General features: G+C 34.8%; 1 protein-coding gene across 12 annotated transcripts in view; it reads left to right on the top strand.

The window, feature by feature from the left end:
- HMBOX1 (homeobox containing 1) overlaps positions 1 to 25,963 on the top strand; it is a 194,110-nt gene that overhangs the window by 107,248 nt on the left and 60,899 nt on the right. For all 12 annotated transcript variants that reach the window (XM_078069466.1, XM_078069460.1, XM_078069465.1 and 9 more), the window contains one exon: positions 24,250 to 24,360. In XM_078069466.1, coding sequence (XP_077925592.1) covers positions 24,250 to 24,360 — 111 coding nt within the window. The remainder of the gene's footprint in view (positions 1 to 24,249; positions 24,361 to 25,963) is intronic.

The raw sequence follows: 25,963 nt of genomic DNA, 5'->3' as shown, positions 1-25,963 counted from the left end.
AGTTAGTAATTTTCATTTTTGCTTCTCCCTAATTCTTGTTTCTTAAGATTGTGGAGAAAAATATTTACTTGAGGTATAATATTCCTTCAGCAGTTTTAGGAACTGTTTCTTACTTAACGTAAGTTAATTTTCCTTATATTAAAAAAAAAGCAACAGGGATAAATGACAGAATACTCTAGTAAATAAGTCAGAAGGTATCTGTGTCTGATAAAATAGCAAAGTCTAAAGTTCAGCTGTAGTGCATGTGAGTCATCAGGCAATATTATAAATAATTTCCTGCAGAAGAAAGCTATGAAGGGATAAATACCATATTTTGTAAACTATAGATACGGTCTTTTATGCATTAAGGAATTATCCTGTTAACTCCTGACGTTTACTCAATGATAGATCTTAAATTGAAGGATTTGACCTCAGTTGCTACAAATAATTTGTTCTGTCAGGAAGACATACTAGATTTAGCAGTGTGTAGTTACTAACTTTAATTAGGTAAGGAACTGAAGCTTGAACTAACCAAACTAATCAAGTTTGAGGGTGGTGATATCTGAGAGGTCTGTAAAATTGTTCAACAGTCATTCAGATTCTTACGGCCTTTAAGAAAGCTTTTAATATCACCATGTGTCAACTTCAGCTAAATTTGACTATATCATTTGATCCTACAAAATAAATTTGAGGTATGCAGGGGAAATGTGTTTTTTTCCTTTATTTTTAATCACTTTTATTTAGATAAAATTTAAGTAAGAGGAGAGTTCTCTGAATTGTACCAAATTTATACAGTGGTATAACCAAAATCAGGAGATAGAACATTTTTGGTATTTCATCAAGTTCCTTCCTGCCTCTTTGCAGTCACATACCTCACCCCACTCACTGCAAGTCCCTGCCAACCACAGATCTGCATTCTGTCAGTATAGTTTTGCATTTTCTAGAGTGTTATGTGACTGGAATCATACAATACATACCTTTTTTGTATGTCTCACTTCTTTCTTTTTGTAACTTCATTAGTGTTGTTATATGTATCCATAGTTCTTAAGTTTTAAATGTTGTATACTAGGTAATAGAATGGATATAACAAAATTCGTTTATCCATTAATCGGTTGATGGCCATTTGAGCAGTTTTCAGGTTTGGGCTATTACAAATTAAACTGCTGTGAATATTTGTCTGCATGGTTTTTCGTGGACATATGTTTTGTCATACTGAGGAGTGGAATTGTGGGGTTATTGGTAAGTATATGTTTAACTTTTTAAGAAACTGTCAAACTGTTTACCAAAATGGCTATACCATTTTGAGCTCCCACCAGCAGTATATGAGATTTCCAGTTGTTTTGCATTCCCTTCAACACTTGGTATTTGGTATTTGTGTTTCTCTTTAGGTTTAGCCATTCTAGTGCATATGTAATAGCATCTCACTCTAGTTTTATTTTGCATTTTTCTAATGATTAATTATGTTGAGCAACTTTTCAGATGCTCATTTGCTATTCATGTATCTTCTTAGGTGAAATGTCTGTCAAATCTTATACCCATTGTTTTTTAATCAGGTTGTTTCCCTTACTATTGATTACAAGAGTTCTATGTATATTCTGGGTACAAGTCCTTGAATATGTGGGTATAACAGTTATCCTAGTCTGAGGCTTACATTTTCATTTTCTTAGTATTATATTTCAAAGAGCAAATGTTTTTAATTTTGATTAAGTTATATTTATCTTTTTTTCCCCCCCTTTATGGTTCATGCTTTTTGTGTCCTAAGAAAATATGCCTAAATTAAGTCTCAAAGATTTATAGTTTTGGCTTGTACATTTAGGTCTATGAACTATTTCAAGTTAATTTTTCTATTAATTTTTTGTGTATGCGTGAGGTAAAGGTTAAGACCTACTTTTTTTTCCCTATGGATATCCAATTGTTGGGGCACCATTTTTTGAAAATGGTTAGCAGTGGTCAAAAGACTAGTTTTTCCCTATTCACTTACATTGGCACCTTTGTCAAAAATCCACTGAGTATGCATGTCTGGGTCTGTTTCTGGACTGTCTTGTTGTGTTCCATTGGTCTTTATGTTTATCCTTATAACAATACAAAATGGTAAATTTTTGTAGTAAGTCTTGAGGTCTTTGGTATTTCTGTATACATTTTAAAATCACCTTGTCAATTTCTACAAAAAGGATATTTGTAATGAGATTGGGATGGGGATTGTGTTGAATATAGGTCAGTCTGGTATTAGGAATTGACATCTTAATAATACTGAGTATTTTCATCCATGAACATGGTATGCCTCCATTTGTTTAGGTCTTCTTTATTTCTCTCAACCATGTTAGTTTTCAGTGTATAGGTCTTGCACATATTTTCTTAAATTATCTCTATTTTACATTTTTGATACTATTACATTGGTACTATCTTTAATGTTGATTTCTAGTTGTTTGTTTCTTGAGTCATAGAATAATTGATTTGGGTATATGATACTCTGTTTTGTAACCTTGCTAAATTCATTTATTCTGGTAGCTTTTTGAAAAATTCTTAGAATTTTCTATGTGGACAATCATGTTATCTGTGAGTAGAGTTAATTCTCCTTCTTCCTTTTCAATTAGGACCACCAGTTAAATGTTGAATATAGTAATGAGAGCAGACATCTTTGCCTTTTCTCCAAGCCTAGGGAGCAGGCATTCACTCTTTTACCATTAAGTGTGTTCTTAGCGTAGGTTTTTCATAGCTGTCCTTTATCAAGATACCCTTCAAGGGAAGTTTCCTCTATTTCTGGTTTCTGAGAATTTTTATCATGAATGGATATTGTATTTTGTCAAATGCTTTTTCTGCATCTATTGAGATTACCACATGATTTTTCTTTTTTAGTCTTGTTAATATGGTGAATTACATTGATTGACTTTTCAGATGTTAAACCAACCTTGTGCTTTGGGAAAAATTCCATTGAATCATGATGTATTATCCTTTGTATATGTTTTGATTCAATTTGCTGATACTCTAGTTCTGTAGAATTGTAGTATCTGTGTTCATTAGGGGTATTGTTCGGGGTTTGTTTTGCTTTTTCCATTTCTTGTAATGTCCTTGTCTAGTTTTGTTATTAGGATAATCTGGCCTCATAAGATGAGTTGGGAAGTGTTTCTTTCCCTTGTGTTTTTAGAAGAATTGATGTAGGATTAGTATTATTTCTTCCTTAAATATCTTTGAAACTGCGCTTTTTTTTTTTTTTTAATAGTGATTATCTTACACTTGGCTGTTACTTAACTAAAGGATCTTATCCTTTAGGGCTTGTACCTTGTACTGAAGGCTGCAGATAGAATATAGAATAGTGGAGATTATCAGGTCTTTAATACCTCAAAGGTTGCCAGCACTTTTCTACATGATTTTATCCTTGGGAGAAATACTTTTCTGTTGCCAGTTGCCTAAAATAGCAAGAATACAAACCACAAACCAAATTGAATTTGCTTTAGATAGAGCAATAACCCTTCCCCTGTGCTCTACTATGCTTGAGTGTAGAACATAGTTTTCACTCACTTAAGCTATGAGATTTTGCTTCCTGTAGTAGTTTTAAAAATATTGAGTGACTTGTCTCTAAATCTGTTCCCAAGCAGATCTGTGGACAACTTCTTGGTTTTGAACACATTGATTTTAATATACATATCCAATATAACATTGCCTCAAGCTTGTTGTCATTGTTCTTGATGAGAACATAGAAAAGAATTTTTAGAAACATTCTTAATGTGATCTTTATTTAATGTTTCGAGACATTTCAAAGACTAGAATATGCTGTTTTCATAAAAGTGCATTTTTTCCTCCTTTGACTATTGTAAATATAAGGATTGACCATTGCACCCAAGCCCTTTTGTTGCTAAATATTTTTTTGGAAGACATATTACCAGTTTGTCTTGATTTTTCTAGGACATAAAGAATGTCTTTGAAATGTTTGAGTGCTATGTGTTAAAATAATTACCATGCATAATAATATTTGGTAAGAACAATACTTCTTGAACCATTGTTGCCTATGCTTTTATTTGTCTTTAGCTCAGATTTATCATTGTGCTAGGTAACCTACCAGGAGAGCATATAGCCCTCTTAAGTGATTTGTGGATGATCAGTGGCTCTGCATTTTACTGCTCTGCACCGTGTTAGCTAAACCTCTCTTTTTGGAGGGTTTTTATTTTTAGCTGTAATTTAACACTTACCAAGTGCTAGATGCTCTGCTAACTGTTTTATGTATTTGAGAGGCAGGTGTTAACTTCTTCAGTTACAGGCAAGAAAACTGAGGCTAAAGGAGAGTCAATTATTTCCCCATAGTCACACAGCTAATTGCTGTTTGTCTTGCTGCAAAGCCAGTGTTCATTACATAGCATTTCAGTGTATAGATGCAGTATAGTGCAGTGGTCTAGAGCATGACTTTGAAGGTTAAAAATATGTTTTCTGTCCTTACTAATTACATATCTTTGTGCAGGTTACTGAATATCTTAATCCTCAGTTTCTTCCTTGGAAAATAAGAATAATAATAATACCTACCTAACAGGGTTTTTGAGATTAAATGAGTTGGTTTATGTAAAGTTTCTGGTACATGGTAAATGCCATAGAAGTCTTAATATTATCATTATTATACTCCTTAATCCCTCTCCAAATTGACTTTTCTGAAGCTAAGCTTCCTGAGACTAAATATGTTAACCATAATGTTTCTAGCCTTTGGCCACTTAATAATGAACTTTAAAAAATATATAACACCCCCCTGTTCATTGCAGCATATTTATAAGCTAAGACATGAAAATAACCTATACAGTGGAATATTATTCAGCCATAAAAAAGAAGGAAATCCTGCCATTTGTGACAACATAAATAGACCTTGAGGGTATTATGCTAAATGAAATAAGTCAGACAGAGAAAGATAAATATAGGATATCATTTATATGTGGAATCTTAAAAAAACCCAAATTTATAGATACAGAGAACAGATTGGTGTTTGCCAGTGTTGGGGAGAAGGGGGTGGGCAAAATGGGTGAAGGTGGTCAAAAAGTATAAACTTCCACTTATAAATAAATCCTTGGGATATAATGTACAGCATGGGCACTATAGTTAACAGTGCTCTATTGTACATTTGAAAGCTGCTAAGAGAGTAAATCTTAAAAGTTCTTATCCTACACACACAGGAATTTTAACTATGTATCGTGATGGATTTTAACCAAACTTACTGTGGTAATCATTTCTCGAGAAAAATATCAAGTCATTATAATGACACCTAAAACTAAGATAAAAAAAATTCATGATAGATTAGTGGATTTTAATGTAAGAGTATGAAAAAGCTTGTTAGTGAGTTGATTTTAGATTCAACATTGCAGCTAACTTTTAAGAATATATCATTTGTCAAGTTTTAGTGTAGTATCAGAGAATATCCACAGTCATTGAAAAAAACTATTAAATACTCCTTCCTTTTCTATCTGAAAAAAATACTGTATAAGTTCATTTTTATATTAGCATGGGAAACTTTCTTCGCCATTACTATTCCACTTTGACATACACAAAATTGCCTTAAAAATATTATTTACATAATTACAGCTAATACTGAGAGTTAGAAAGTAGGAAGGAAAAAAAAATCCAGCTCCCCTTGTAGCAAAATCTTCCTTTTCTCTGCCCCATAATTTTTCTACTTTCTGACCTTGCCAGAATTCTGTCTAGTATCCTCATTTTATTATTCAAAAGGTGGGGAGATCAGTTGTGGTGATGGTTGTACAATGCTTTGAATATACTAAAAACCATTGAATCGTTTAAATTAATTTAATTTAATTTAATTCACTTTAAATGGGTGAATTGTATGGTAGGTGAATTATATTTTAATAAATCTGTTTTAAAAGATAGAAGGGAAAGTGAAAATCATTCAAAAGTATCTTTTGAACAGAGTTAGGTCCCTGAAGTGGAATTTTAAATTTTTCTGTGTATTCTTACTACTGAAATAAAAGCCTAATAAACTAAAAGTGAAAAATTGAATTAAAAAATATAAATTTACTTTATATATTAGAAAATATATTCATGTGGTTTAAACTTCAGATGTACATAGGGTATACAGCGCTAAATCTTTCTTCTGTCTCTGTCCCTTAGCCGTAATCCCCTTCCTAGAAGACAGGAACTTCACCAGTTTCCTCAGAGATAACTTTATACATTTCAAAGCAAATAAGTAGGGGCACCTGGGTGGCTCAGTTGTTAGGCGTCTGCCTTCAGCTCAGGTCATGATCCCGGGGTCCTGGGATCGAGCCCTGCATCGGGCTCCCTGCTCCGTGGGAAGCCTGCTTCTCCCTCTCCCACTCCCCCTGCTTGTGTTCCCTCTCTCGCTTTGTCTCTCTCTGTCAAATAAATAAAATCTTAAAAATAAATAAATAAAAGCAAATAAGTAGGGCTCGTGGGTGGCTCAGTCAGTTAAGTGTCTGCCTTTGGATCAGGTCATGATTCCAGAGTCTTGGGATTGAGAGGTTGGGCTGCCTGCTCAGTGGGGAGCCTGCTTCTCCCTCTCCTTCCTGCTCCTGCTCTCTCGCTATCTCTGTCGCTGTTTCTCTCTCTCAAATAAATAAATAAAATCTTTAAAAAATTTTAAAAAGCAAATAAGTATGGAGTGCCTGGGTAGCACAGTTGGTTGAGCATCCATCTCTTGGTTTTGGTGCAGGTTGTAATCTCAGGGTCATGGGATCAAGCCCAGCGTCGAGCCCCATGTCTGGCTCCCCGCTCAGCGTGGAGTCTCCTTGAGATTCTCTCCCTCTCCCTCTTCCCCTCCTACTCGTTCTCTCTCTCTCAAATAAATAAATAAATCTTTAAAACATGAAAAAAGCAAATAAGTATATCCATAGTCCTTTCTCCTTTTTTGCCAGATAGGTTGTATGCTATTTATATTATTCTACACTGAGCTTTTCTAACTTGGAAATTATCCCATATCAGTATATAAAGAGTATTATCACTGAGTTTGGATTTTTTTGTTTTTTGGCAATTTTGTTCTTTTATTAGTACATAAAATAATGATCATCTTATAGTCAGTGTTGTCATAGATTTGATGAAATGTATAAATATTGATGAACATCCTGCTTGGCTTGATCTCCAAATCTATCTATACTTTAACCATTCCTGTCTATCTTTGCCAACAATTGGTACATTGTTAGATGTTGTCATGTTTTGCTAACATGATAAAAGTGAAATGGTATTTCACTGCAGTTTTATTTTTTTATTTTACTTTTTATTGAGGTATAATTGATAAAAAACATTATATTCGTTTCATGTGTGCAACATAATGATTCAAAATTTGTATATACTGTGAAATGATCACCACAATAAGTCTAGTTTAAACATCTGTCACCACACATAGTTATAAAATAATTTTTTTTTCTTATGGTGAAGACTTGTGAGATTTACTCTTAGCAGATTTCATTGCTGCAGTTATAAATGGATTTTTCTGGTTATAATTTAGGTTAAACATCACTTCATATTTATTGACCATTTATACTTTCTGTGAATTGCCTGTTTAAGTCTGTCGCCAGTTTTTAAGGGTCCTTTTTCTGTTTTGTTTTGTTTTAGTTTAAATTTTTTTTGACAAAATTGTATATATTTAAGATGTAAAATGTGATTTTTGGTATATGTATATATTGTTATCACTGTCAAAAAAATGTATAGTATCTCATCTTCTAAATACTATGGTTTTCAATCAGTTATTAATATTTAGCAATTCAGTAACTACTTTAAACTGGTTTTTTTTTTTGCCTTTATTCCACACACAGGCACTCACTAAATACTGGTTTAATAAATTAAATAAATAAAATTTATATATTTAGATAAGATTTAGGTTGATGATTGTTATAATCATATTCTTTTAAATACATATATTCTTTTGTATGTGCAACTTACTTTTTTTTAATGTATATGTACATTCCCTTTGATGTAATTTATCTCATAGGAATTTATCCAGTGAAGTAGTTGCTTATGTCTAGAATGATAAATGTGCAGGAATATTTACTGCAGCATATTATATTTTAGCAAAAGATTATAAATAACCTAAGTGTCCATCAGTAGGGGACTAGTTAGGTAAGTTATGATATATCATATTATGGAGCACTGTTTGTTTATAAAAACAAATAAGGCAGCTCTATATGTCTCAGGTAGAATGGGAAGAGAATGTGTTGTAAGGTGTGGGAGAGAGGTGAGTTATTTTATTTTTAAACACCAATTTTTAAAACATATACCATGTCACAGACTCATCAGTAATAATGTGCACTGGCTAGATTCAACTCAAGTATTACCAGTTTGTTCTGTGTGCTCTTTGACACCAATCAGAATCACAACAGAATTTTTTTGTTTTTAATATAACTCTAAAATTCTGCTCTAAGAGGGGCACCTGGGTGGTTCAGCTGAGTAAGTGTCTGACTCTTGGTTTCAGTTCAGGTCATGATCCCAGGTCATGAGTTTGAGCCCTACATTGGGCTCCAGGGTCAGCAGGGAGTCTCCTGGAGGTTCTCTCCCCCTGCTCGCTCTTGTGTGTGCATGTACTCTCTCTCTCTCTCTCTCTCAAATAAAATATTTTAAAAAATAAAAATAAAATAAAATTCAGCTTTAAGAAAAAGTGCATAAGCATAACTAAAACATTCTTTAAGAAGAACAGAGAAATGAGTTTGAACAAATTTGCCCTACTAGATATTAAAGTGTACCGTATGGTTAGAATAAGTAAATAAGATCATACTGCCAGATTGTACAGGACAGAATTCATTAATAGATCCTTGTGTATAAGGAAATTTAGCTTAAATAAAGGAAGTGTTTCAAATCTATAAGGAAATGGTGTTTTTCCGTTGGTTGTTTATTTGAAAATGAAAAAATCAAAATAGGTGTCAGCATCACACCAGAACCAAACATCAGTTTCCATATGGAATAAAGAGCTAGATATATATACTTTAAAAAAATTATTTATTTATTTATTTATTTTAGAGAGAGAGAGAAAGCACAAGCAGTGGGGGGGAGGTGAAGGGGAGCAGAGTAAGAAGGAGAGAAAGAATCTCAAGCAGACTCTCCACTGAGTGGGGCTGGACACAGGGCTTGATCTCATGACCCTGAGATCCTCATGACCTGAGCTGAAATCAAGCATTGGTGCACAACCAACTGAGCCACCCAGGCGCCCCTAGATATATATACTTTTATTTCTTAAAGATTTTATTTATTTATTTGAGAGAGAGAGGGAGAGAGCACAAGCTGGGGGGAGAGAGAGAGGGAGAAGCAGGCTCCCCGCTGAGCAGGGAGCCCGACATGAGACTTGATCCCAGGACCCTGCGATCATGACCTGAGCTGAAGGCAGATGCTTAACCGACTGAGCCACCCAGGCGTCCTGAGATATATATACTTTTTAATGCTGGGAAGGTTAATGTTACATTATTGTTAGAAGAAAATATTGAATACTTTTGTTATTTTAAGGTAGGAAAGCTTTTCTTATGTAATACATAAAATCCAAAAGATAAAGTTAGGTGGATTTAACTGTGTAAAATTTTTAAGATATGTCCAATAAAAGACACTGTAACAAGATTCACACAGAAAGATATTTGCAATATAGAGAGCAAAGGATTAGTATCAGTGATATATCAAAAGAATGATTACATGTTGTTATAAAAACAAATAATCAATAGAACAATTTAAAAGGCTATCAGTATGTAATTTACAGATGATTTAATATAAATGACCAGTAAACATACAAAAAGATTTGCAGCCTCTTAGAAAATTAAATAAGAATAATCAACTGCAAGTTAACAGCATTTTTGTTTTATTTTGTTTGCCCATTAGATCAGCAGACTTTAGAAGATTGAGGGATACTGCTGGTTTAAAATAGCAGAATAAAATTTTTCTTCACTTCTGTTTATCATAACCAAGCAGAAACAATAAAAATAGAAGAAAAACTCTGTCTTCAATGAAGCAGTAACTAGAACCTTAAAACACAGACTAAATCAAATAAGAATTCTGAGTCAAACGAGAAAATGACGGGCACTGAGACGTGCCTTCTCCATCCTGGAGAAGGAAATAAGTTTGTCTGGAAGTACTTAAGTTATGAATGGTTGATCCATTGTTTTTGGTTTAAGAATAATAGTTCTAGGGGTGCCTGAGTGGCTCAGTCAGTTGATTGTCCAACTTTTGGTTTTGGCTCAGGTCATGATCTCAGGGTCGTGAGATCGAGCCCTGGGTTAGGCTCAGCAAGGAGTCTGCTTGAAATTCTCTCTCTCCCTCTCCCTCTGCTCCTCTCCCCTACAACTTGCGCTCACTCTCTCTCAAACAAATAAATAAATCTTTGAAAAAAAAAAAAGAGTAGTTGTAAAGGGATGAGGCAACAAGAATAATGGGAATATTCCTGTATAGATAAAATTCAGTATAGAAACTCCATACCTATAAGCAGTCATTCCCCAGTTCTTCATTCCCCCAGGTCCTGGCAAGCACTGACTTACTTTCTGTCTCTGTAGAGTTATCTAGAGACAAATTTCTGGTCATTTCATAAAATAGGCTCATACATTCTGTGAACTTTCATGTCTGCCTTCCTTTTACTTAGCATAATGTTTTCAAGGTTGTGAAAAGGTTACCTATATTATGCCATGTATCAGTACTTCATTTCTTTTAATAAATGAATTATTTTCCACTGTCTAGATATACTGCACTTTATTTATTCATCAGTTGATGGACATTTGGATTATTTCCACTTTTTTGGCTATTATGTATAATGCTGCTGTGAACATTCATGTACAAGTTTTTTGTGTGGACAAATTCTCTTGGAATATACCTAGGTCTGGAATTGCGGGTTATATGGTATTTCTGTGTTTAACATTTTGAAGGACTGCCAAACTGTTTTCCATTTTACAAACCCACAAATGTATGAGGGATCCAGTTGTTTCACATTATCACCAATGCTTGTTATTATTCATCTGTGTAATTATAGCCATCCTAGTGGTTGTAAAGTGGTATCTCGTAGTTTGAATTTGTATTTTCTTAATGACCAATGATGTTGACCATCTTTTCATGTACTTTTTGGACATTTGTACATTTTTTTTGAGGAATGTCTAGTCCTTTGTCCATTTTTTAATTGAGTTATTTTTTAGTATTGAATTGTATAAGAGTTCTTTATGTATTCTAGATAAAAGTGCCTTGTCAGATAGAGGGTTTGCATAGATTTTCACATTCTTATTGGTGCTCTTTGAAGCACACAAGGTTTTAATTTTGATAACATCCATTTTTTTGTTGTTGCTTTTGGTGTCATAGCTAAGACATCATTGCCTAACTCAGAGTCACACAGATTTATGTCTATGTTTTCTTCTGAGAGGTTCATAATTTCTTACATTTAGGTCTCTGATCCATTTTGAGTTAATTTTGTGTATGATGTAAGGGGGGAGTCCAACATCCTTTTTTTTTTTTTTTTTTTTGGCACTTGGATATCTAGTTGTTCCAACACTGTTTGTTGAAAAGACTATTCTTTCCCTATTAAATTTTCTTGTCACCTTTGTCAAAAATCAATTGGCCATAAATGAATGTATGGGTTTATTTCTTGACTCAGTTCTGTTCCATTGATCTGTATGTCTATCTTAATGCCAGTACCACATAGTCTTGACTATATAATTTGACAGTAAGTTTTGAAATTGGGAACTGTGAATCCTCCAGCTTTGTTTTTTTTTTTTTAAGAAAGCTATTCTGGGTCCCTTACATTCCCATTAGAATTTTAAGATCACTTTATTAATTTCTGCAAAAAGCCAGCTGGAATTTTAATAAGAATTACATTGAATCTGTAGATCAATTTGGGGACTGTTGGGAGTGTTTAATGATATTAAGTCCTCTGATTCATGAATATGAGATGTCTTTCCATTTATTTAGGTATTCTTAAATTTTTTTTCAACAGTTTTTTGTAGTATTTGTTTTACAGGTTTTATATTGTTTTTGTTAGATTTATTCCTAAATATTTTATTCTTTTTGATGCTATTATAAATGGAATTACTTTTTGAATTTTTTTCTATTCATTGCTAATGGATAGAAATAAAATTTAATTTTGTATGTTGATTTTTGTATTCTGCAACCTTAGTGAACCCATTTATTAGTTCTAATAATTTTGTGTGTGTGTGTGTATGCTCACATGGATTCCTTCAAATTTTTTAATACCCAAGATCGTGTCATCTGCCAACAAGTTGTGTTACTTCTTCCTCCCCAATCTGAATGCTTTTTATTTCTTTATCTTGCCTTATTATTGTTCTGGCTGGAACTTCCAGTACTATATTGAATATAAATAGTAAGAGCAAACATCCCTGTGTTGTTCCTGATCTTAGAGGCAAAGCTCTCAGTCTTTAACCACTAAGTATGATGTCAGCTGTGGATTTTTCATAGATGTCCTCTATCAAGGTGAGAAGATTTGCTTCTATTCCTAATTTGTTCAGTGTTCTATATCACAAAAGATGTTGGATTTTGTCAAATTCTTATTCTGTGTCTTAAAATAATCCCATGGATTCTGTCATTTACTAATATGGTATATAACCTTGATTGATTTTCATGTGTTCAATGAACCTAGCTTTCCTGAAATAAATCCCACTTGGTCTTGGTGTATAATCCTTTTTATATGTTGTTGGAAACAGTTTGCTAGTATTTTGTTGAGGATATTTACATCTGTACTCATAAGAGATATTGATCTATAGTTTTCTTACAGTATCTTAGTCTGGTTTTGTCCTTATGGAATGAATTGAGAAGTGTTTTCTCCTCCTCTATTAAGTTTATGAAGGGTTAGTGTATATATGTGTGTGTGTGTGTGTGTGTGTGTGTGTGTATGAATTCTTTTTGAAATACTTGGTAGAATTTACCAGTGTAGCCATCTGACTTTGTGGGGGAGATCTTGACTAATTCAATATCTTTACTTGCTGTAGATAGATTTTCTGTTTCTTCTTGAATCGGGTTCTGTAGGTTATTCTAGGGAATTTGTCCATTTCATCTAGTTTATATATAATTCGTTGGCATATAGTTGTTCATGGAATTCCCTTTTTATTTCTCTCAGTAGGTCAGTAGGAATGCCCTCTCTTTCATTCCTGATTTTAATTTTGGGTCTTCTCTCATTTTGCTTGTCAGTCTCCCTAAAAGTTTCTCAATTTTGTTGACCTGTTTCAAAGAATCGATTTATTATTTTGTTGATTTTCTCTATTATGTTTCTATTTTCTGATTCATTTATTTCTCCTTTATGTGATTCCATTTCCTTCCTTTTGCTTGCCTTAGATTTGGTTTGCTCTTTTTCCAATTTTTTTAAGGTGCAAGGCCAGAGTATTGATTTGAGGTATTTTTTCTTTTTTTCAGTAGAGATTTACAACAATAAATTTTTCTCTGAGCACTCCTTTAGCTTCATTTCATATGTTTTGGTATGTTGTGTGTGTGTCTGTGTGTGTGTCTGTGTGTGTTTTAATCATCTCAAAGTATTTTCTAATATCCTTCATGATTTCTTCTCTGACTCATTGGTTAGGACTTTGTTAATTTCCACATATTTGTGAATTTTCCAGTTTTTTTCTGTTGATTTATAATTCATTCTGTTATGTTTGGAGAGCATACTTTGTATGATTTAAAAATTACTGAGACTTGTTTTGTGGCCTAACATATCTGTCCTGGAAAATGTTCCATGTATGCTTGAGAAGAATGTGTATTCTACTGTTGTTGAGTGGAATGTCTGTTTTTTAGGTCTAGTTGGTTTATGATGTTCCGGTCTTCTGTTTCCTTATTGATCTTCTGTCTGGTTGTTTTATCTGTTATTGAAAGTGGAATATTGAAGTCTCCAGCTGTTATTATTGAATTGTCTATTTCTCCTTTCAATTCTGTCAGTTTTTGCCTCATATATTTTGGGGCTCTGTTGTTTATATTTATATATTTAGCTTTATCTTCCTCATGAATTAGCCCTTTTATCATTGTAAAATAGCCTTCTTTTCTCTCTCCTTACAAATTTTGTTTTTAAGTCTATTTTGCCTAATGTTAGTGTAGCCACTAAGTTTTCATTTGACTATGTTTACATGGTATATCTTTTGCCATACTTCTACTTTCAACCCATTCGTGTCTTTGAATCTAAAATGTACAGCTCTTATAGACAATGTACAGTTCTTATTGTAGTGTTTAATCCATTTAAATTTAGTATAATTATGATGAGGTAGGATTTACATCTGCCATTTTGTCATTTGTTTTTTATGACGTGTCTGTTTTGTTCCCCTTATTGCTTGATTACTTCCTTCTTTGGTGTTAAATATTTTCTAGTGTACCAGTTTTAAGTCTCTTGCCATTTCTTTTACTATATGTTTTTTATTATCTTAGTGGTTGCTCTGGGGATTACCATTCACTTATAATTATGTAACTAGAATTATTTAATTTATAACAATCTAGAATAGATTAATAGCAACTTAATTTCAATAATATAGAAAAACCTGACTCCTTTATGGTTTCATTCCCTCTCCCCCTGCTTTGTGCCATTATTGTCATACAAATTACATGCTATACATTGTGTGCCCACCAACTTAGATTTATAATTATTGCATTATCCATTTTTAAATCAAATAAGGATAAAAGGAGTTATAAACAAAAAAATAAATTTATACTGTTTTTTATGTTTAATTATGTCATTGCTTTTACTGGCATTCTTTATCCTTCATGTGTATTTGAATTACTATTTAGTGTCCTTTCATTTCAGATGAAGGACTTCTCTTAGTTTTTCTTATAAGACAGGTCTGCTGACATCAGATTCTATCCATTATTGTTCATCTGGCAATATCTTAATGTCTCTTTCATTTTGGAAGGATAGTTTTGCTGGATATAGAGTTTTTGTTTGACATTCTTTTTCTCTCCCCCAGCACTTTGAATATATCGTCTTACTACTTTCTGACTTCTGACAGTTTCTAATGAGAAATCAGCTATTAATCTTACTGAGTATTCCTTGTACATAATGAGTCACTTTTTTCTTGCTGCTTTCAAATTTTATCTTAGTCTTTGATTTTCAACAATTTATGTTTCTAGGTATGGATATCTCTGAGTTTACCCTACTTAAATACTACTGAGCTTCTTGGACTTGTAGATTAATGTTTTCTTATCAAATTTGGGAATTATTTGGTCATTATTTTTTCAAATACTCTTTCTTCACTTTTCTGTTTCTCATAATATATCATCTCAGTTGACCTGTCTTTAGGTTTACTGATATTTCTTCTGCCAGTTGACATCTGGTGTTGAACCTCTTTAGTAATTTTTTCATTTCACTTTTTGTACTTTTCAACTCCAGAATTTCTATTTGATTCTTTCTTGTGATTCCTCTTTATGATATTCTGTTTGATGAGGCATTTTTCTTAAACTTTCCTTTAGTTCTCTAGACATTTTTTTTCTTTACTTCTCTGAATATCTTTAAAATAGCTGATTTAAATTTTTGTCTATTAAGTCCAACATCTGGATTTCTTCAAAGACACTTATTGATGGCTTCTTTTACTATGTATGTGTCATTCTTTCTTTTTTCTTTGCATGGTTTATAAATTTTGTTTTTCAAACTGGGCACTTTTAAGTAATATAATGTGGAAATCTGGCAATCAGATTCCTCCCTATCCTTGGCTTTGTTATGTTGCTGTTTGATATTGTTGCTCTTTTGTTTAGTGACTTTCCTGAACTAATCCTATAAAGTCAGTATTTTTTGTGGTGTGGTGAAGTTTCTTGTTAGCTTAGTTATCAGTTAATTGTTGTTCAGAGATTTCCTTAAATGCCTGGAGCCCATAAGTTTCCCAGCTTTGCAGAGGGGTCTGCATGCCTTTAATGCTCAGGTAGGCACTTCATAATTCTGCCTTTGCCTTCACTTTCTCTTTATACCATGCCTCCCGGTTAGCCAGAGGTGAGACCTTAGTGCTTTCACAGCTCTTTTCCTGTGTTTGCACATTACTATGATCATGCACGTAGACCTGGGCAGGTACACAGTACTACACATGTGCCTAATCTTTTAGATTTCCCAAAAATATGTCAAAGCTTTTCAAAGATACTCATAGACATCTCATTCCTCAGCTTTTTAAATATTTTGGTCAGCTCCTTGTTTGCCCCAACTGTCATCATTACCTCAGTTAATATTAATGCAATGGTAAATGATTGTCACAGATTGTTTTCAATAAACCACCTCCCTTCATTCTCCCCTCCTAGGCAAAAGGCTGTTTACACTGAATAAGGTGTGAATCAGGTCAAATAAGGGCCAGCCTTACAAATGGGAGTTTCCAGGGAATTGCCAGATAGATCAAATAAGGACAGTTCTCTTTGAATGGTGTTTTGGGGAACTCCAAACCTGTTTTACTCCCTCCAGTGGCTACTCGGCCACTCCTGGTTTTCACTGTGATTGCAAGAATATTGGTTTTCAAGTCCACTGTGATGATGGGAATGGGTGTAGGTCTGGTTAGAATGTCATACAACTGTTCTTACTAAAATTCAGCATTTTTTCTTGAATAAGCACTCCTTGGATTGTTGCAAAATTTTGGTTAAGTTCCAGAGTTCTGGAAAAGTTGATTCTGACAATTTTTGCCAGTTTTTTTATGGCAGAGCATCTTTTGCTCTTCTTGCTTTTTTTTTTTTTTAAAGATTTTATTTATTTATTTGAGAGAGAGAGAATGAGAGAGAGCACATGAGAGGGGGGAGGGTCAGAGGGAGAAGCAGACTCCCTGCCGAGCAGGGAGCCCGATGTGGGACTCGATCCAGGGACTCCAGGATCATGACCTGAGCCGAAGGCAGTCGCTTAACCAACTGAGCCACCCAGGCGCCCTCTTCTTGCTTTTTTAGAGGACTTGCTTTTCAGAGGTCCTCACTCTGCCATTCCCACAGACATCACTCCTGTTTAACAGATTTTGAAGGAAAGACTAATCCCTCCCAAATTATTTCCCTTATAGAGTTGTCCTCAAAAAATAAACATGGAGGACAAACATAAGCATACAAGGACTGGGGAGTACAACACCAATAAACCTGTAGTGATAAAAACTTCTTGATGAAGAAATCTTACCAACCAAAAATTAAATTGAAAATGTAGAATTTAGGACTTAACTGGAAAGGGACAGAAGGACCTTTTAGGAAGCATGAAAATAATCTGTATACTAATTTGAGCAATGGTCATATGTGTATACATTTGTCAAAAGCCATTGAAATATATATTAGTAGTGTACTTTATTGTAGGTAAGATATGCCTCGATTAAAAACAAAAAATAAACTGTGTGGTGAATCAAAAAGAAAAAAAACTGTGGTGAATCTTGAATCCATTTGAATCTAGAACTATAAGTAAACAACCATGGGAATTATGAATCTAGAACAGAATATAAACATTGACTATGCAAAAATATCTTCCAAGTATCAGGGGTTAGGTGTGCAGGCCAGGGAGAAAGATGGGGAAATTATAGTATTTGTATATGTATTAGTTATCTATTGCTGTGTAAGAAATAACATCAGATCTTAACAACTTGAAACCTAAGTCTTTATTATCTCAGTTTCTGTGGGTCAGGAATCCAAGAGCAGCTTAGACAGGTCATTCTGGTTCGGGGTGTCTCAGGAGGTTATAGTCATTGGGATGCTTAACTAAGACTAGAGGACTCACTTCCAAGATGGTTCACTTGGGTAGCTGTTAGTAGAATGCCTCAGTTATTTGCCACATGAGTTTCTCTATAGGTCAGGTTGAGTGGTCTCACAGCATGACAGCTAGCTTCCCTTAGAACCAACAATCAGAGAGAGAGCAAGGCAGAAGCTGTAATGTTGTTCATGACCTAGTGTCAGAAGTTACAGACTGTCATTTCTGCCCTATTCTGTTGGTTGCACACACGAACCCTCAAACAGGGTTGGAGGGGATTACACAAAAGGAGGAAGACAAAGAGGATCATTAGGGGTCATTTTAGAGCCTGGCCACCACAGCCTGCTAATTTCCTCAGCGTTTTTAGCCAGGAGCCATTACCTACTGCCCACAAGTTAGAAAGTAATGCTTCCAACCTCCTAATGTTTTTGTATAATCGTTTTCCTTGCCTTTATGCATTCTTTTAGGTACCTTATTTGCCTTATAGAAGCATTTACTAAACTTGAGTAATATTTTATTTTCACTCTACTTTACTAAAAAATTTTTTCGTGCATTCAAATCAAACTGAATTTTGTTTTTATATTTTAAAATTCTGTAGCGTATCATATGGTATGCGTATGTTCATCTTTAGTAATTATTTCTGCCTACCATATGTCTACATATGCTTGGAATGGTCTTATCATGAGTGTGGTTATTTCTAAGTGGTAAGAATTTGGATGTGTGTTTTTTTATTAGCTTTCTTCTTAATTTTTCTTTCCTTGAAATTGCTTATAATTCTTTTTAAATAATGAGCATGTATTACAAAAAGAAAGTCAGACTTTCAAAATAAGTTTTATAGTATTCAGTAATCATGAGAATGTAGGGAGACAGTCTCATCACTATTGGGTAGAGTATAAAATTTGGCACAGCCTTCTTTGGGGGACAATCTAGTATTTGTCTGTCACAAACTTAAGTGCTCATATGCTATGAACCAAAAATTCCATTCTTGTAAATCAATCCTAAAACATCCGTTCATGTGCACAAGGATATGCATAGAGTATTTATTGCATCATCATTTATAATGGTAAACTATTAGCAACAACTGAAATGTTTAATAATAGGTAAATGTGTAAGTGGATTGTGGTGTAGAATACCATGTAACCATTAGAATGATGAAGATTCATTATGTACTACATGAGAAAATTACAATTATGTGAGAAACATTCCTTATTCTGTATAGGATAACTACAAATGTGGTTTAAAAAAACTTAGCTGTATATATGTGTACATGTTTATGTCTTAAGTGCACAGGAAAGAATCTGGAAGGATTCACACCAAATAAACTTCTAGGATAGGAAATAAGAGAAAAATTGGGATGGAGGATGGAATTTTTTTCTGCATGTTTATAAATTACTTTTATGGAGAATTGTTTTAAATTTTGAGATAGAACTCTGATTGCACTGAGATGACTACAGTTCTCAAGTAGAAAATTACTGAAGAATCACATTTCAGGGCACCTGGGTGGGTCAGTCGTTAAGCGTCTGCCTTCAGCTCAGGTCATGATCCCAGGGTCCTGGGATCGAGCCCCACATCGGGCTCCCTGCTCCGCGGGAAGCCTGCTTCTCCCTCTCCCACTCCCCCTGCTTGTGTTCCTGCTCTTCCTATCTCTCTCTGTGAAATAAATAAATAAAATCTTAAAAAAAAAAATCACATTTCACTTTTTCAACTGTGAAGTGACCTTGTAATTAAGAAGGATCTGATCATGAGGATTTTGTCTTTGTGGATCTTAGATGGCTTGTTCTCTTACCAAAGTTATTTCAGTTGTCCAGGCAAACGAGGCTGAGATTCCGAACTGCAGGAATGAGGATTGGAGAGAACATAAAGAGAATTTTAAGAAGTTATTAGATATGGTAATCATGTGAGAATTGGACGAAAGAGTAGAGTGGAAGGTAGAATTGAGATGGGGGACACAGGAAGAAGAGCAGATTTTTATTTATTTATTTAGTTAGTTATTTGACAGAGAGAGAGAGACAGTGAGAGAGGGAACACAAGCAGGGAGAGGGGAGAGGGAGAAGCAGGCTCCCCGCCGAGCATGGAGCCTGATGTGGGGCTCGATCCCAGGACCCTGGGATCATGACCTGAGCCGAAGGCAGATGCTTAACAACTGAGCCACCCAGGCGCCCCAGGAAGAAGAGCAGATTTAAAAGAAGAAGATATAAATTAAGTTAACAATATTGAAGACCTGTGGGAAAATCTCATGAAGCTATCTAGCAGATGGTTTGAAAGAACAGTCTGGTGCTCTGGAAGTCATTGGCATTTAGAATTTTAAAATCATGATTGTTGATAATTGTGATGACCAAAGGAAGAGTGTATATAGAATGAAAGAAGATTCTTAGAGATAGAACCCTGGGGACACTAACATCGGTAAGGAGCTAGCAAAGCAGTCCCTGAAGCTGACCAAAAAGTTGCATTGGATAGGTGTATCTAACATTTCAAGGATGAAGATGATGTGATTGGTCAGTAGCGTCACATTGCACAGGAAGTGGAAGGAAGAGAAAACATTCAAATTTGTGGTATTAGGGATTTTGACCAGAATGGGTTGTAGTAGAGAGCCCTCTAGTGGAAGGGAGCATGGCATTTGAGGAACTGGAAGGAGCATGATGAAGCTGAAGCTCAGAAAAGAATGTGAATGAGACTGGCATTTTTCATCCTTTGAATACAATGTGACCAGTTTCTTAGTGGAAAGAAATTAATGGGGGGTTAGTTTTAGTATCTCAGTGTAAGAGAGTTATGAAAGTTATATGTGACTTTTTCTTTTCTTCTGCCCTGTGAAAGGTGGAGAAGAGGTTTTGAGGAGCTAAAAAATGTGGAGAATGACTTTTTTTTTCAGCAGTGGGAGGGGAGTTAGGGAATTTTTCTCCCAAGGAGAAGTGCCAAAGCAGACAGTAAAGAAAAGCAGCAGGGCCTTTTTTTTTTTTTTTTTAAAGATTTTTTAAATTTATTTGACAGACACAGAAAGGGAACACAAGCAGGGGGAGCGGCAGAGGGAGAGGGAGAAGCAGGCTTCCTGCAGAGCAGGGAGCCCAATGCGGGGCTGGATTCCAGGACCCTGAGGATCATGACCTGAGCCGAAGGCAGACGCCTAACGGCTGACCCACCCAGGCACCCGCAGCAGGGCCTTTTGACACCTAGATCAACTAAAGTTCCAAAGGCTTGGACCAGGCACAGAAGGATGAGTGTTAGAGGAAACTTACTTATCAGCAAGCTGCTAATTAAGAAAAATCACTGCAAAATGTATTATTGTACATATTTAGTTTTTATAGTGCCTCTTCTGGAAAAAAACTATTTGCTTTATTACTTTGTTTTCTCTATTATATGAAAACTGATATTAAATATACAGGGAAGACATTATTTCCTCCTCACACAAAAGACTGGATAGGGAAGATATTCTTTATTTCTTTCCTTTTGTTTTATTAAATTAATAATTACGCATGGAGAAAATTGTGGAACAACATATGTTAACATTTAACATTGCTTACCTCAGGGGAATTGACAAGAGAAGGCTGAAATTAACTTCTTTTTGCACATATCTGTTGTTTAACTTCATTACAGTGTTTTTAAAACAACCAGTAAAGCATGTAGTGATTATAGGGAAAGGCTAAAAATAAAATGAATTAATACATATTTGTAGGAAGATTAAGACAATAATATAAAGGTATGCAATGTAGGAAGAGTCTGCCACTCTAAATTCCTACTGTGTATCTTTGGCTATGTGTAAGCTTTTGTCACTTACTATACAAAACAATGTACATTACGTAAAAATATATTTGTAAGACTGTATACTTTTTCATTTATATCGTGGGCACCTTTCCATATTGATACATACCAATTTATTTTTTAAACATTGCATAGAATTTTGAAGACTTTGGGGGGAACTTTTTTTTAATTGAAATATATACAGAGAAAAGTATCCAAGCTTAATGACTTTTACAAAGTGAAGACACATGTATACCATCCAGATCAAGATCAGTAACGATGCCATGGCGCCTGGGTGGCTCAGTAGGTTGGGTGTCTGCCTTCGGCTCAGGTCGTGATCCCAGGGTCCTGGAATGGAGCCCTGCATCCTTCAGGGCTCCCTGCTCAGCGGGGAGTCTGCTTTTCCCTCTCCCTCTGCTCCTCCCCCTGCTCGTGGGCTTGTGTGCGCGCACGCGCGCTCTCTCTGTCTCTTGCTCTCTCTCTCAAATAAATAAATAAAATCTTTAAAAAAAAATCAGTAACAATGTTGATAACCTTTCTTCATACTGCCTCCCAGTTAATTAACCTTCTTCCTATCCATAGGTAACCACTCATATATAGATAAGTTGTGTCTGTTTTTTAACTGTATATAAATTGAGTCATACAGTCGTGTGTGGCTTTTTTATGTGTGTGGCTTTTTGGGGGGCCTATATTATTTTTGTGAGATTTATTTATGTGGTTCCATGTAGCAGTGGTTTATCCCTTTTCTATTTGGTATGGTAGTCTTTAGTAGAATGCATAAATCATGATTTTTATGTATTCTCCTATTGATGGGTGTTTGAGTTGTTTCAGATTAGGGATTATTATGAGTAGTGCTTCTGTAGGCCTGTATGTGTACAAGGTGTACATGCCTTTTGCCCCACATTTCTATTGATATGTGCGAATTTCTGTGCTGTATATCAAGGAAAGAAATTGCTAGACTATACGGTATCCATATGTTCACCTTTAGTAGATACTGCCCCGTTGTTTCTCAAAGTGACCCTGACATCTTACCCCTCTGTCAGCAGTGTGAGAATTCCATATACTCTACTTCCTTGCCAGCACCTGGGATTGATGGCTTTTTGTTTGGTTTGTTTTTGTGTTAGTGTTTGTTTTTGATGGCTGTTTTAGAACATTTTAAAAGTCTGCCCAGTATTTTATTGTGTGAATAGACCATAATTTAATCTCCTTTTGATGGGCATTTGCCCTCTTCCTTCCCTACAGCACAGCCAGAACCTGGACAGCTCCAATATCTAGTGGGCTCTGTGACCTGACTGTGTGCAGAAGAGTCAATCCTGGAAGTTTCAGAATCTCTGTATATTTTTTTTTCCTTAACAGATTTTTCTCAAATTTCCTCTGTTTCTGAGTAATATGGTACCAATATGAAGAATCCATATAAAATAGTTTCATTTTATGACATGAAAACCAATTTTGATTTTACGGTGGTGAATGGTTTTTTTTTTTCACTCCTGTTTAAAAGTAATGTAAAAAGTAGTATAATGTCTGAAGCTAGACTTTTGGTGATAGCATTGCTAAACAGCCAATTTAGTTATCCAGAATAATTTGCCTTCTCTTAGAACAAGCATACCGTGCTAGCTGCCGCACCTGCATCACATAGATCCTCAGTCCACCGGAAAACTACCGTGTGAACTACTTGAGAGTGTGATCACTTAGGTTTTGGAAAACTGTTTTGACTTTCACCCTTTGAAAGTGAAAGGTATTTCCAATCAGAGAAACATAATGCAAACCCCAGCCTCTCTTTTAACAAATCTCCTCTCCCCAATTTCCTCCCAATTTTCTTGTAACACAGGTTTTTAAAGTATGAAACTCTGGGGGCTTGCTTTTAATGACTTAAATGTGATCACCAGACCTCCTGCTCCTTCTCATGTTAGGAGATGTGTTACTTCCTGATAACCACTCTTCCTGTTGTGCATTGTAGCTTTAAAGAGTTGTTGGCACAGGTGGCATTCAGTACCATCCAGTTACCATACGTAATTCCTTGGGAGAATTTAGATACTGTTAACCCTCTATGATAGCTGAATAGTCTTTTGGAAAGTGCCTTATAGGCGCCTAAGATAGTATTATCTTTCCTATTATTCTTTGCTTTTGCCAGTTGTATGTTGAATTATTCATTTTTGGAATAGCTATAATGACCAGAGAAGCATGTGATTCTCATACTGTTAAGTTTTAGTCATGCTTTTTTACTTTCACATGTGGAGGTTTTTCACATTTCTAATTAATTGCTGTCAAGAACTTCTTAGAGGTAGCTGAAAACTACTGCTTTATATTCTGTTCAGTTTTTTTATAAGTCTGTGTCTTAGAAAAATGTCTTTACCTCTTGAGATTTCTTAAGAGGTCATATTGCAGCATAACACTAAAATTCTTCCAATTCTTTGTTATCTGTAGTAATAGTAACGAGTCTGAAAATGCCTATATGAATTAACAAATAAGCCAGAAACCTTATTGAAGATGCCGTTTTCAATGACTTCTCCTTTCTCAGGCCCTAAATCTTTTTTCTCAGTGTTGATCATGAATAGCAAAACTTGCTGGCTTGATTTTTTTTTTTCCCCCTTTCTTCTCAGTATCTGGCAAAAGTTCTAATATTCTCAACCAGGATTGGGCTGCAGGTGGTGGTGGTAGGAGTACAAATCTAATCAACTTCCGACATATAACTAGTAATTAGGAATCTCTTCATTTATTTCACATGAACCTAGCTGATGGATTAATTTTAGAGACCACTTTCACGTCTTGGTTAATAAAATGCTTTGACCTCTGGTTCTGAGTATATTCTAGACAGTGCAGTCAGTCTTTACAAAGAAGTCCGGTATTACAGAGTTTGCTCGAGTTGCTTCATTATAGAGTAACACAGAGAATAAAGCACCCAGTAACCTAGAACCAACAGAACCCTCAGCTTCCCTGTACTTTCAGTACCTGCAACAGCTGTTTCTCTTTCTCCACAGGTATCAGTCAGAGCCGGATCTCTCACTGGCTGTTGCAGCAGGGATCAGACCTGAGTGAACAGAAGAAAAGAGCATTTTACCGATGGTATCAACTTGAGAAGACAAACCCTGGTAAATATCATTTCCTTATTTTATTGCATCTGAAACAAGACAAATGTAATTAATTACTTTATTAAATCTGTGCTGACTGATCTTCACTAAGGTGATTTCATACTTTACTGTTATTCCTTTTTCCCAAAGAGCACTCTTGTCTCTGGCCATACCACCCTGAATGTGCCCAATCTCGCCCAAAGAGCATTAACTGTAAAACCTAAGCCCTGATTATACTGTTTTTTAGTTTAGTGTCTAATACTATCTAGTCATTTTCACTCATTCTTCCAAGGCACCTCTTTGTTTCCAGGTTATATGCTATTTCTAACGATACTTTGGAAGACAGGTCATAATTGTCAGTGGCTGTTTTCTTTTTTTCGACTGTAGGTACACATGTAAGATCACATACCTGGTTTTTTATTTTTGTAAATGTTAGTTAGTAATGTAAATTTCATACTTTTATTTAGTTATTGCTATACCGTGTCCAGTGATCTCTGCTAATGATTTTCTATTTCTAATTACCTGGGTGATGAGCATGTCTTTGGACTTTAGGGTGAAGCTGCCCTGATAACTTTGGAAGCAGCAATAGGTTGGAAAGTAGAATGAAATCTGAAGGGAAAAGATCACCAAAACCTTTATGTCTGAAGTTGCCAGAAATAGGCAAGATCTATGGTAGGATACTTTTAACAAGTGGTATATAAAGTCTGAAGTTGTGTGGCAACATGTCTTTCATCTATACATTACACAGACTGGTGGCGATGAGCCTGATCTCAAGTTTAGCCTTATGATTGGAGAACTGTCTTCTGTAATACTACAGCATTAAAGCCTTTGCTTATTATAGATTAAATCATCAGTTGGAATATTGCATATTGAAGACTTAGCTAATAATAGCATTGACTCTGAGGTGGAAATAATGTTAGAGAAACATATTTGTGTGTATGTGTGTGTGGGGTAAGATTTTTTTTTTTAAAGATCACATTCCTGATCTGAAAGCCCCAGGCAGAACAAAACAGAACAGACCATTTCAGCCTCTCTACAGTGAGTTTTTTTTATCTACCCTGCCCCCCAGTTTCTATTTTGAAGTGTTTCAGATGTACAGAAGAGTTGAAAGACCAGCACAGTGAACACCTCTTTACTCTCTTCTTAGATACAATAATTGTTAACATTTTGCTATATTTGCCTTATCCCTAGAAAATAAATAAATGAATTTAAAAATCTATGTATGTAGGTATATGCATGTAAATACATCTCTTTCTCTTCAGCATTCATCTCCTGAAAAAGGTAATCGCCTGCATAACCACAGTCTGTTACCACGTCTGAGAAAACTAATAATAATTCCATATCCTCTAACATCTAGTTTATATTCATATTTCTCTAATTGTTACAAGAATGGGTTTTTTATTAAATAGTATCTGAAAAAAATAGTGATTTATGATTTAGGTGGACAAATTGGAATTTGTTATATGTCTCTTTAGACTCTTAAATCTAGTCATTCAAACTTTTTTTTTATAACATACACTTCTTAAACCATCTAATGTTACAGAATGTCCCATATTCTGGATTTTTCTGTTTCCTCTTAGTATCAATTAACTTATTCCTCTATAGCCCCTGTATTTCCTGTAAA

The sequence above is a fragment of the Halichoerus grypus genome, chromosome 3 (genome assembly GCF_964656455.1).
Source record: "Halichoerus grypus chromosome 3, mHalGry1.hap1.1, whole genome shotgun sequence".
NCBI classification, from domain to species: Eukaryota; Metazoa; Chordata; class Mammalia; order Carnivora; family Phocidae; genus Halichoerus; species Halichoerus grypus.
The sequence above is the reverse complement of the archived record's forward strand: the minus strand, read 5'-3'. Positions and strand labels throughout refer to the sequence as shown.